We start from the raw sequence: 14,311 nt of genomic DNA on the forward strand, positions 1-14,311 counted from the left end.
ACATAACAATTATCTCTCACCATTTCATTAACTCCATAAAGTTTGCAGCAGCATTTCAGACATTTGTTTATTCACTTCTTTTGCCTTCTTAATTCAGTGAATTCATCTTTATTTGGAGGGGCTGGGGAAGGAAAACAGGAGAAAGAGAGGCATGCAATGGGGGAGCCAAATATACATGAACAAGGTTTGTTAGGGGAAGGAGGGGGGAAAAAGGGGCAGGGATAACATTCACCAATATGCACATTCCTTTAGAGATGAGCAGCAGCGTATAAAGTCCGACTTGTCCCAAAAATGAATGGAAGGTAATTGCAAGGGTAATTTGGAGGGACTAAAGAAAAGTCTGATAGTGAGAGAGTTTACTTTTGAATTGCACATAGTTGCATTGCAGAAACTTCAGGTGCTTTCAACATTAGCATGAATTGTTGCAAAATATCAAAGCAGCTTAAACATACAACACATTGTGTGAATTGATCATCGGTGCAATAAATTTCAATAAATTTGAGAAGTGTCTGATGCACAAAACCATCATGTGAAAGTGCCATGGCACTACATAAGTACCTACTGACAATATTTAAGGCACTACACTCATAAAATGAATGTCTGAGGGAAAAAAAATTAATTTATCTTAATTGCCCTCAAGCACCTGCAGCCCCATTTGAATGTTGGAATAATTCTAATATTAAAAAAATGGTACAAGAAAGCAGCACTCACCCCCCTTTCAACTTCTCCCCAAAACAAAGATTCACAGAATCTCATTGGGATTGTTTGGGAAAAAAATGGGCATTGTAAAAATAAAAGTGATGTACACAACAGAAACACAGGTCAGGTGTCTGCCCTGATCCGTGAGCAGTGTGCAGGTGTATATGAAAGTGCAACTTTCCTTGCAATTTTTAAAAACTCAGTGAAGACTAACATAATAAAATTTCATTTTCATACCAAACAAAACAAACTGCTTTCAAAAGCAGTAGTTCTAAAATGTGTGCAAGTGGATTATTCTATTGCTTACCCACTACAAGACATATTATGTTATACTAATTATGGAACGTGCACACAAGATCTCCACCAATAGCAACTAAATCTATACAAAGTGTCCCAATTGATAAACAATATTTAATTATACTGCCATGCCACTAAATTCACAGCTGCACTGTCCCGTAAAATTTAACACTAGCTCAGCAAAAAAAAATTTACTGGATAACTCGTAAGTACAGCCAACCGCAAATACACGAGTATTTTTTAAAAACTGACCTACCCATATTTTGTGTTATGTATTGCAATGAGTAATCAAGTCAGCCAAGCCTATTTTTATAACTGTTACTGGCTAGCTGCAAAAGTGATGATACTGCAAAAGTGATGATACATGACTACTTTAGGAACATTCAAGCAAAGTTGATTTCTGTACATTACATGTTCATGGATAAAGATTACAATATCATTTGTCTTTTCCCTTTCTGTAGGCATAAAACAACTAAAAACACTGCTGGCAATTGGTGTCGGAAGCAATTTTTGTACACGATTGGTAAATGTGTAGCTTACAATGCTATGGTGGCAGTTCAAAATGTTGTTCACCAGATTTTCACAAAGTGTGGATGGATTTGTTCATTGTCAATCACTGTCAAGAGCACAACAAAAACAGAATTACCTGGAAAAACTCAGCAGGTCTGGCAGCATCGGCGGAGAAGAAAAGAGTTGACGTTTCGAGTCCTCATGACCCTTCAACAGTGCTGCCAGACCTGCTGAGTTTTTCCAGGTAATTCTGTTTTTGTTTTGGATTTCCAGCATCCGCAGTTTTTTGTTTTTATCACTGTCAAGAGCACCATCTACTGGCTAAATTTGTCAGATGCATGACTCAAGTTCAAGGCAAAAAAGGATTACCAAATCTCTTAAGAAAAACAAACACAACAAATTCACAATTAATTACTAAAAACAAAAATTAGTTAAAACAGGTTCTCTTTTTAAATACATTTGTTTGACTGTTGGATTTGGATATCTTATTGAACTACTAATTATCCTATTAGCCAAAATTTCCTGTCTTGTATGTTGTCTTTACATACATATGTAAAGGCAACATACAAGACATTAAAATGTTTATGTTATTAAGCAGAAAATAGCTGTTTGATCCCTTGATTGTACTGCAAAACAGTTAGCTAGCTAATTGTGTAGGTCTTGTTGCATCACATGGCTGCATATGCTTTCAGAGCTTCCAGTATACTTACTGGCCTGGAGTTTCCTCTTTGGTCTCAACCCAGATGTTACACATTCTACCCTCCATAAAACTTGGTTATCTAAAACTCTGCTGCCCATGTCTTAACTCGCAGCAAGTCCCATCCCTGTCACCCTTGCACTCATTGACCTACATTAGATCCCAGTCAAGCAACATCTTGACTTAAAAATTCTCATCTTTGTTTTCAATATCATGACCTTGCTCCTCCTCATCTCTGTAATCTCCTCCAACCCTCCAACCCTCAGAAATATCAGTACTCCTCTAATTCTGACCTCTAGGGCATTCCCAATTGTAATAGCTTCACCATTGGTGGCTTTGCCTTCAGTTGCCTGGGACCCAAGCTCTAGAATTCCCTCCCTACCCTACTTTTCTCCTTTAAGACACTTCTTAAAACATAACTCTTTGACTAAGCTTTTAGTCATCTGCCCTAATATCTCTATGTTGCTTGGTATCATTCTTTGTTTTATAATGCTCCTATAAAGCACCTTGGGATAACTCATTATATTAAAAGCACTATGAAAGTACTTGTTACAACTGAAAACGTGTCTAAATTTGCCCTAATTTTGTAGGTGTCAAGTAACATCCAATCTCATTAAGAATATGCCCAGATTTAGATATGTGAAATTGGTGAGTTTGGCTGTTTGATGGACAGGCAAAAGTTAGAGAGGACTTGGACATGCTACTTTTGTGGATAACTCTGACTCAAATTTTAGTGAGCTTTTAAGCCATTTGGTTGGTTTGTGCTAAACTATTTCATCATCATCTAACTGCACAAAGTAGTAGAAAATATTGAAGATAAATAGGCTTACAGTGAAATTAAAATAACTTCTCCTCCACACTAAGACACCAACTTTGCCCAGAATACATGGACACCAGCTGCTGTACAGTTCCTTTTCCTAAGGATATCCTTTATGCATAGGTTTAGATGGTGAGATAGTCTATTTGCTTGTGCAAGGTATAGCAATTGAACCCAATCCGGTCTTCAACTGTCTGCCATATATTTTCCAGCTGTTATTTTGGGCAGTAAGAGTTAATGGCGGTCCTCATTTGGCACAGTGCCTCAAGATTGTAAGTATACAGCAGCCAAGAATGGAATCTGGTCACCTATGATTTACAGCTTCATCAAGCAGTAACATAAGTGAATTATTAAGGGCTGCTAGACAAAGATCAAAACAGAAGGCCAGCCAATTATCTCTCTAACCCGAGGCATTCGGAAGAAATACTGTAATTGATCTAAGATCAGAAATCAACTAATGGTATATACCAATGGTATAAAGCCATGATCAAACCCAGGATCTTATTTATCTGACTAGCTCAGCTACTCACTGAAACGTCAAGATAAACAAGGTGACTTCATATATGATGTAAAAGGCAGCCTTGAAATAGAGCCTGAAAAACAACAGTACCAAGATTTTGAATTTCGCAGATGTAGTGAACCCTCTTCTGGTTATACTTACTGAAGGACACCAATGCATGTCGTTCACAACGGTAGCTAGAAAAGTGGACCGGCTCTACGTTAGCCTGTGCCAGCATTTCTGGTAAAATAGCCATAGGAATTTCTAATCATACCCAATGGAATAACAGCTGCAACAGTTACAGTTATTTATTTTACAATTAAGCATAGCATTTTTAAGACATGCCAAAAGATCTCTGCTTTGATAAATGTATTTAAAATACTGACCTTATTAGCTGATCCAACTGGAACACTGGTTGTACACTTACACTCCAACAAAAACGAACACTTCCTGGAAATGGCAAAAAAAAGTTATTGAGAAGCAAAACCTCTCCATGTAGTTATTTTAAAACATATATTAAAACTATTTGGTGTATGTATAAAAAGCTAATATGTTGAGCTACATTGTATCTACATATTTTTATTATATATATTCACACAATGGATTGCCTAGTGTCCATGCAGGAGTTGCAGTACAGCAGGAACTCAAGCCTACTACCATTGGACTAACTCATACCTACTACTAATCAACTACTATGCCTACTGCCTCAGGTGAGATTAGTTCGGCACATGCTTGGGATAAATTCTCCCACTTGTGAACTGCAGTGTTGAATAATGCAAAGCAGAACATCGTAATTAAGTCAAGCTCATAACCATATACAAACATCACAACAAGACTCTCAGAATTGCAATCATACGTGTATTTATTTCTACTTTTTAATAAATGCTATGTAACCATCCTAGCGTGCTTCACAGAAAACCATCCAAAACTGACACCAAGTCATAGAATTTCCATTTTCTAGTTTATCACTACCGAGTTCAGCTGCAATCTCTGAAAATGTTAACCTAGCTGAAGCTAGCTAGTTTGGCAGTGAATGAATTAATCTAAGGCCTCTGTTTTTACCCACTAACCTATCAAACTTATAATTTTTAACAGATCATTTATTAGAACAAATGGACTTGCAAGCAACTGTGGAATTCACCAGTTTTATCAGGAGGATTTTACAAACAAGGAAACCATTTCTAACCTGTATCTTTAATCTGGTATACAGTGCAATGAAGAGATTTATCGCCACTGTGAGGCAAGAATATGCATTACACTCACTGACACAGCTTCTGCACCATTTTTTCTCTCCCACAGATTTCTGCTCAAGCACATACATAATTTCTTAAATTCTCTTTTTTACGCAGAAGCTTATGAAACAAATGGCTCATTACATCCAAAATCTAAAAATCAGTAGAAACTAGTTTATAGATTATAACTAGGAGAATGGAGATGATGCCAAGCAGGTTTGGGGGTGGGGGGGGGGGGGGGGGGGTCGGGGGCAGGGATACACTGGGACACAGCTGTTTCATTCGATTCTTCACTTTGAAACAGTCAAAAGTGAAGCCATCAAATGGTACAGTGCAGTGCATGTTGTCATGGAAAGGGGAGACTTTAGAGGACAACAAATTTTCCCCAAGATCTTGTAGAGTCCTGCTCTGCTGACTGTGTTGAATGCCTTAGAGAAATCTCCCACTTTGTGGAGGTTTATATATACATCCTGGCTTTGAAAACTCAACTCTCAGGTGATAACACTGATCCTCAAAAGTCTCCTCGTCACACTATCTTCCACAACCTGTCCTGGCCAAACCAAGTGCAGCATGGTTATAATGTCATTTCCAATATTCTTCTGGCACCTTCTCCATGCGGCACCTTTTCATTTCTACACTTTTCATTGCTACCTAAGAACTTTTGTCCGCCAACCTCTCAACCACCCAAGCCTGTCAAGTTCCTTTCAAAGAGATCTTCCCTCAGTTTCTACAGAGAAGCCTCACCCTCCAGCTCATCTTCCCTCTTTTCCCCCACCTCTTTGAACTCTCCATCCGCCTGTCTCCTCTAAACCTCTACCACAGGTTTTACTTATTCATGTGTCAGCATCCTTCCATCTACAAAAGAGGATAGACACAGAGCAAACAATCCATTTCAGATGGGGTGTCATGAGGCACACCTCTGCTGATGGCTGAAGAGGTCATTCCTTGAGAAGGAGGTTCTGCCGCAAGTGCCAGGCATGAAGCTTCCAAGTGTTGCTGTGTATTGTTTTCAGCGTTGACACCTGTTACCAAGCCACAGTAGCCCCTGGTCATCATGGTGGTGCATGTCAGCCCAGAGGAGGTGAGGCCATTTTCTTCTGACATCAGCTAGTGCCTCCCAGATACAATGATCAATTTTTTTTGCAAAAATATACTTTATTCATAAAATATCTAAACGAACATTACAAAACATTTCAAAATGTTCATTATAGAAAGTGCAGTGATATTCAAATTTTCTACAAAACATTGCAGAGGTGCTTCAATACAATTGGGATACATGTAATATTTACTGTATACATTCAATGCGAGTCAATGCGAGTCATATAGCCAAGGGGATCTATACAGTTTCCAGCCCTCGAAGTACTACAGCCTTAGAGAGCAACCTTTCTCCACTGTGCCTTTGCAGCGGCTGCCCCAAGCTTTAGTGCATCCCTCAGCAGGTAGTCCTGGACCTTGGAATGTGCCAGTCTGCAACACTGTTGTGGACAACTCTGTACTGGCAGACCAATAAAGTTTCCGGCAGACCAAAGAGCGTCTTTCGCCGAGTTGATGATCCTCTAGCATTCATGTCAGACTTGCAGGCATCCTTGCAGTGGAGCTTTGGGCATCCCACTGAAGATCTGGCATTGGCCACTTCACCATAAAGAAATTCCTTGGGTATGCAACCATCTTCCATCTTGTGAACATGCCTGAGCCAACAAAGCTTCCTCTGTTTGGCGAGTGCCAACATATCTGGAGCTCTGCTGCATTTGTGATTTTGTTCTTCAAGGTCACACCCATAATGCACCATAGGCAGCAAAGATGCAAATTGTTGAACTTATTTTCTTGATAGCTTTAAGTCACCCATGTTTCACAGCCATGTCCATAATCCTCTCAAACTTCACTCGATTCTCTGCCAATCAGATTTCAGTACTTCTACACATCAAAACAATCCCAAAGTCTCAGGCACAATCACTACCTGTGACTACAGTGAATTGACATCATTCACAAACACAAGATCAGTTCCTACATTTATGCTGATGACATCCAGCTCTACTTCTGTGTTGTCAGACATCTAATAACAACACTGGGAAAAACCAAAGTAATTGTTTTCTCTGCTACAAACTTAAATCTCTTTAATTTTTCTGAACCATGGGCTCAACGCCCACATCCTTTCTGACCCAGAGCTGAGCTTCTAACCTTGCATCCTCTCCGTATAACTAACCTACATACTCAACTACTCTAGCATCAAATTCTCCACCCTCCAAACTTCAGCTCTTCAACTACTATTCAGGAATGTTGCACCATCACAGAAGCTATTCCTCGGATGAAAATAAGATTCTTACTGAGAGGGCATAAAAGGTTAAATGACATGGAAATGCAAACTAAATTTGTCCATTAGTTTTGAAGGCCAGGAAGTAATCTAACCAAATCCTTAAAATGAACTAATACAATGAAAATTGCAGGAAAAACCATTTCCTCAAGTGAAGCAACTTAGAACAGGGGCACAATTTTAAATTCCCCAAAAGGTCAAGGGTGCAGAGTCCTGAAATTAAAGACCCAGATCGACAGATGCCACCAAGGGATAGAGATCAAAGGCAGGATTAAATGGAGTCGTGGTACTGATCAGCCATGATCTCAATGAAAGGTAGAACAGGCTCAAAGGATGAATGGTTTACTCCTGTTTCTATTAAAGATCTTAAGGCATCATTCAAAAAAAGGGAATTTGTGTTCTATGCTCTGGCTGACATTCTTTCAACCATCATCCAAAAAAAGGTTACATAATCACACTGCTTGCTGTTTGTCTGATTATGTGCGCAAAACAGCTACTGCTTGCATTTACAGAACAGCCTGCATTCAAAGTAATTCATTGTGTGTGTGAACTGCCTAGGAAATGATAAGGTGTCATATAAATGCAGGCTTCAAATTTAAAGCTATTTCACCATATAAATTTGAAGAGGGAGGAAAATATTTAAAGTACATGAAATGTACATAAACAAAGGAAGGAGAAGGTATAAGCATAAGCTTAAGTGCCTAAAAAAATGTCATTTGCATCCAATTATACAATATAACAAAGTAACGCTCCAATAGTGCTTGCTACATTTCAAGAAACTCTTTCATAATTTTTTTTTATTTTACAAAGCATTGAGGTTAAGCAGTGAAATAATAAATTTTGGGAAGTGTGGGCCAAAGGGTAATCATCACAAAAAAACAAACACCTTGTAAATCCGCATGAACTAAGTGGTTAGATATTCATCATCAAGTTTCTCGTCTTTTGTGCAACAACCCAATCACAACCAAAGAAGTTAATGAAATGAAGGCACTAAGGAAAAATAACAACTTGAATTCAGTGCAGATTAAGTCCAATCAATAAATTGCAATTCCATACGGCTGGTACTTTTGGGTACAATAAAGTCCAAATACAAGCCCCGAGTTCCGGGTTTATTAGCTTAACTTGCCATATCAAAATATCCTGCATTATTGTAACTAACTTTAATGAATCTTGCATTAAAGTTGCCACTTCATAAAGACAATATTGTAGTGAAAGGCAGCATATAAAGCTCCCAGTAGCTACATAATCAGGGCTTTATTATGAAAGTTCTTAAATGAGTCAATGTAACACACCATAGTTGGAGTTACAAAACAAGTTAGCAATTCAGGTAGCATCATAGCCAGCAGCAATGAAGGTCAAGTAGTTCATACAATCATCTAACTTCAGATTCATTTACCGTTGTGCAGTACTATCATGTATATACACTTATTTTAAAAAGTGTCGCACTTAATAACTGCAAACAAAAACTCTTGCAGAATTTACTCTCAAAATCTTATCCTTCAGATCCATTCACTGTTGGTTAGCGGGACAAAATGTTTTTTTTTGCAATGAATTATGAGGACATTGTGTACACAAACAAAGGACATATCCACTCCCACATATTTGATTACTGGAAGAAGTAATGCCAAGGCATGTACAAACAGAACCCAACATTTGGTGGATCAGAAGATCTCACTGGTCAATGTGCACAGTAAATTATTTTATTACTGTACAATCCAATAAACTATGAACATATACAATTCGTGAATACTCATCCCTAGAGTAAAAAAAAACAAACATTCATTTCCAGTTATATCCCCATTACATGCCTAGCTGACAATGTTTTCTACTCAGTGCCATTACATCATTCAGTGACACCACCAAAGAGTCAGCTTCCTTGAAATATAAGTCAACATTGAACCTTTTCTCTTACTATTCTTGACCTCAAGTTGTCAAATCAATTTTTGCATTGGCCCGAACTTTCTTTAGAAAGCTAGCAAGATTGAGACTATCCTATTCTGTTTTGACTAGAAACGTTTCAGAAAGTGTTAATTCTACCCTCATTTCTGGTACATAGCTGACCCCAAGACAAAAATACTTTTAAATCCATATCTAATCTGTTACCAACTCCCTCAAAAATTATTCCCTCAAAAATAGTCATTCTTTATTAGTTTTTAAATTCTATCCAATCTTCTGGCTTACCATTAATCTTGGCAGAATTGTACACTTATTGTTTCAATCCGATACTACCTTTAAGGTCATTAGTGACCTAAGCGTGGAGTGTTCCTCTCCTAAAGCCTTTTTCTCAAAAATGTATCTTTGCTGAATGTTATGAAATATTTCCTTTAATGCCTGCCACTACATGTCTATGATCATACCATTTAATTCTCAGTTCACTTTAACCTTCTTACCCTTGACGAGTGGAAAGTAATATTTGCAACACAAGTGCCAGGTAATGACCATCTCAAACAAGAGAGAATCTAACCATCTCCCCTTGACATTCACACGTACATTATGAACATAAGAATGAGGAAGAGCAGGCCATTCAGCCCCTCGAGCCTGCTCCACCATTCAACAAGATCATGGTTGATCTGATTGTAACCATCCACCTACCCCCAATAACCTTCCATCCCCTTGCTTAGGAAGAATCTATGTATCTCTGCCTTAAAAATATTCAAAGACTCCGCTTCCACTGCTTTTTAAAGGAATAGAGCTCAAAGACTCACGGCACTAAAAAGGTTTCTCCTCATCCCTGTCTTATTTTCAAACAGTGACCCCTTTTTCTAGACTGTCCCACAAGAGGAAACATCCTCTCCACATCCACCCTGTCAAGACCCCTCAGAATCTTAAAAGGTTTCAATCAAGTGTCCTCTTACTCTTCTAAACTCCAATGGATACAAGCCTAGCCTGTCTAACATTTCCTCGTAAGACCACTCCTGGTATTAGTCTAGTAAGCCTTCTCTGAACTGCTTCCAATGCATTTACATCCTTCCTTAAATAAGGAAACCAATACCGTATACATACTCCGGATGTGGTCTCACCAGCGCCTGTATAACTGAAGCAGAACCTCTACTTTTGTATTCAATTCCTATCACAATAAATGATAATTGTTTTTTTTATTCATTCATGGGATGTGGGCTTCACTGGCTGGGCCAGCATTTATTGCCCATCCCTAACCGCCCTTGAGAAGGTGGTGGTGAGCTGCCTTCTTGAACCACTGCAGTCCATGTGGTGTAGCTACACCCACAGTGCTGTTAGGGAGGGAGTCCCAGCGTTTTGACCCAGCGACAGTGAAGGAACGGTGATATATTTCCAAGTCAGGGTGGTGAGTGACTTGGAGGGGAACTTCCAGGTGGTGGCAGTCCCATCTATCTGCTGCCCTTGTCCTTCTAGATGGTAGTGGTCGCGGGTTTGGAAGTTGCTGTCTAAGGAGCCTTGGTGAATTCCTGCAGTGCATCTTGTAAATGGCACACATTGCTGCATTGGTGATGGGGGGAGTGAATATTTGTGGATGTGGTGCCAATCGAATTGGCTGCTGTGTCCTGGACGGTGTCAAAAAGTGTTGTGGGAGCTGCACTTATCCAGGCAAGTGGAGAGTATTCCAACACACTCCTGACTTGTGCCTTGTAGATGGTGGACAGGCTTGGGGAGTCAGGTGGTGAGTTATTCGTCACACAATTTCAAACCTCTATCCTGTTCTTGTAGCCACAGTATTTATATGGCTAGTCCAGTTCAGTTCCTGGTCAATGGTAACCCTCAGGATGTTGATGGTAATATCATTGAACATCAAGGGGCAATGGGTGGATTTTCTCATGTTGGAGATGGTCACCAACTGACACTTGTGTGGCGTGAACGTTACTTGCCAGTTGTCAGCCAAGCCAGGATATTTTCCAGGTCTTGCTGCTTCAGTATTGAGGAATCGCGAATGGTGCTGAACATTGTGCAATGATCAGCAAACATTTCCATTTCTGATCTTACAATGGAAGGAAAGTTATTGATGAAGCAACTGAAGATGGTTGGCCAAGGACACTACCCTGAGGAACTCCTGCAGTGATTCCTGGAGCGGAGATGACTGACCTGCAACAACCACAACCATCTTCCTTTGTGCTAGGTGTCTCTCCAACGAGCGGAGAGTTTTCCCCCTAATTCCCATTCACTCCAATTTTGCTAGTGCTCCTTGATGTCACACTCATTCAAATGCTGCCTTGATGTCAAGAGCAGTCAGTCTCACCTAAAGTTCAACTCTTTTGTCCACATTTAAACCAAGGCTATAATGAGGTCAGGAGCTGAGTGGCCCTGGCAGAACCCAAACTGGGCATCAGTGAGAAAGTTATTGCTAAGCAAATGCCACTTGAGCGCACTGTTGATGACCCCTTCCATTACTTTACTGATGATTGAGAGTAGACTGATGGGGCGGTAAATGGCTGGGTTGAATTTGTCCTGCTTTTTGTGTACAGGATATACCTGGGCAATTTTTCACAAAGCCAGGTAGATGCCAATGTTGTATTTGTACTGGAACAGCTTGGCTAGGTGCGCAGCAAGTTCTGGAGCACACGTTTTCAGTACTATAGCCAGAACATTGTCAGGGCCCATAGCCTTTACAGTATCCAGTGCCTTCAGCCGTTCCTTGACATCACGTGGAGTGAATCGAATTGGCTGAAGACTTGGTATCTATGATGCTGGGGACGTCCGGAGGAGGCCGAGATGGATCATCCACACGGCACTTCTGGCTGAAGGTTGTAGCAAATGCTTCAGCCTTATCTTTTGCAGTGATATGATGGGCTCCTCATCATTGAGGATGGGGACATTTGTGGAGCCTCACCCTCCAGTGGAGTTGCTTAATCGTCCACCATCATTCATGGCTGGGTGTGGCAAGACGGCAGAGCTGAGATCTGATCCATTGGCGGTGGGATCACTTATCCTGTCTCGCTGCTTATGCTGTTTGGCGCGCAAGTAGTCCTGTTTTATAGCTTCACCAGGTTGGCACCTCATTTTTAGGTATGCCTGGTGCTGCTCCTGGCATACCCTCCTGCACTCTTCATTGAACCAGGGTTGATCTCCTGGCTTGATGGTAATGGCAGAGTGGGGTATTTGCCGGGCCATGAGGTTACAGATTGTGTTCGAATACAATTCTGCTGCTGATGATGACCCACAGCATCTCGTGGATTCCCAGTCTTGAGCTGCTTGATCTGTTCGATAACTATCACATTTAGCATGGTGGTAGTGCCATACAACACGATGGAGGGTATCCTCAATGTGAAAGCGAGACTTCATCTCCACAACGACTGTGCAGTGGTCACTCCTACTGATGCAGTCATGGAATGATGCATCTGCAGCAGGCAGACTGATGAGAATGAGGTCAAGTACATTTTTCCCTCACCACCTGCTGCAAACCCAGTCTGGCACCCGTGTAATTTAGGATTCTGCCAACTTGGTCAGTAGTGGTGCTACTGAGCCACTCTTGGTGATGAACATTGAAGCCCCCCACCCAGAATACATTCTACACCCTTGCCACCCTCAATGCTTCCTTCAAGTGCTGTTCAACATGGAGTACTGATTATTCAGCTGAGAGAGGGTAGTACATGGTAATCAGCAGGTTTCTTGCCCACGTTTGCCCCTGATGCCATGAGGCTTTGTGGGGTCTGGAGTTGATGTTGAGGACTCCCAGGGCAATTCTCTCTCAACTGTATACTACTGTGCCCCCACCTTGCTGAGCCTGTCCTGCCGGTGGGACAGGACATACCCAAGGATGGTGATGGTGGCATCTGACGTTATCTGTAAGGTACAATTCTGTGAAAATGACTAGGTCAGGTTGTTTGCTTGACTAGTCTGAGAGACAGCTCTTGCAATTTTGGCACTAGCCCCCAGATGTTAGTAAATGAGGTCTTTGCAGGGTCAACAGGGCTGAGATTGCCATTGTAGTTTCCGGTGCCTAGGTAAATGCCAGGTGGTCCGCCTGGTTTCATTCCTTTTTTGTGACTTTGTAGTGATTTGTTACAACCAAGTGGCTTGCTAGGTGATTTCAAAGGGCATTTAAGAGTCAACCACATTGTTGTGGGTCTGGAATCACGTGTAGGCCAGGCCAGGTAAGGGTGACAGATTTCCTTCCATGAAAGAACATTAGTGAACCAGATAGGTTTTTAGAACAACTGACAACTGTTTGTTAGCCAGCAATCTTCTATCCATATCAATATGTTACCCCCTACACCATGAGCTTTTATTTTCCCATAATAACCTTTGATGTGGCACATTACCAAATGCCTTCTGGAAATCTAAGAACAGTACATCCGCTGGTTCCCCTTTCTCCACAGCACATGACTCCTTCAAAGAACTCCAGTAAATTAAATATTAATGGACTGGTCAGGTGGGCAGAGCAGTGGCAAATGGAATTCAACCCAGAAAAGTGAGAGGTTAAGCACCGGCAGAGGGCTAACAAGGCAAGGGATAACACTATGAATGGTAGGAACCTGGAGGTACTGAAGATCAGAGGGACCTTGGCGTACAAATCCACAGATCCCTGAACGTAGTAGGGCAGGTAGATAAGGTAGTTAAGGCAGCATATGGGATACTTGCCTTCATTAGCCGAGGCATAGAATACAATGGCAAGGAGGTTATGTTGGAACTGTATAAAACACTGGTTAGGCCACAACTGGGGTACTGCATGCAGTTCTGGTCACATTATAGGAAGGATGTGATTCCACTGGAGAGGGTGCAGAGACTTACCATGATGCTGCCTGGATTGGAGGGTCTGAGCAATGAGGAAAGATTGGATAGATTGGGGTGGTTTTCCTTTGGGCTTTGGGCCAGGTGCTGAAAAACGGGATTAGTGTAATCAGATCTTTGCTGACCGGCGCAGACACGATGAGCTGAATGGCCTCCTTCTGTGCTTTAAACGTCTGAGTCCATGGTTAAACATGATTTCCTTTTCACAAAACCACATTGACTCGGCCTGATTGCCTTAATTTTTCCGAAGTGTCCTGCTGTAACATCTTTAATAATAGTTTCTAACATTTTCCCTATAACAGATGTTCAGCTAACTGGCCTGTCATTTTCTGCATTCTGTCTCCCTCCCTTTTTGAAAAGAAGTTACGCTCCTATTTTCCAATCTAATGGATCCTTCCCGGGATCTCAGGAATTTTGGAAAATTAAAACCAACACATCAACTATCTCACTAGCCACTTATTTTAAGACCCTAGGATGAAGATCAGGATCCGGGGATTTGCTAGCCCACAGCTCCAACAGTTTGCTCAATACCACTTCTCTGGTGATT

The 14,311-nt window shown here is 41.0% G+C and overlaps 1 protein-coding gene across 12 annotated transcripts in view; it reads right to left on the bottom strand.

Moving 5' to 3' along the window:
• The window catches only part of gng7 (guanine nucleotide binding protein (G protein), gamma 7), a 210,264-nt gene that overhangs the window by 166,057 nt on the left and 29,896 nt on the right, over positions 1-14,311 (bottom strand). For all 12 annotated transcript variants that reach the window (XR_005945081.1, XR_005945075.1, XR_005945080.1 and 9 more), the window contains one exon: positions 3,906-3,969. Coding sequence is in view for 1 of the 12 variants with exons in the window: in XM_041203896.1 (XP_041059830.1) it covers positions 3,906-3,969 (64 nt within the window). In the remaining 11 variants the exon portion in view is untranslated. The remainder of the gene's footprint in view (positions 1-3,905; positions 3,970-14,311) is intronic.

The sequence above is a fragment of the Carcharodon carcharias genome, chromosome 14 (genome assembly GCF_017639515.1).
Source record: "Carcharodon carcharias isolate sCarCar2 chromosome 14, sCarCar2.pri, whole genome shotgun sequence".
In the NCBI taxonomy this organism is placed as follows: Eukaryota; Metazoa; Chordata; class Chondrichthyes; order Lamniformes; family Lamnidae; genus Carcharodon; species Carcharodon carcharias.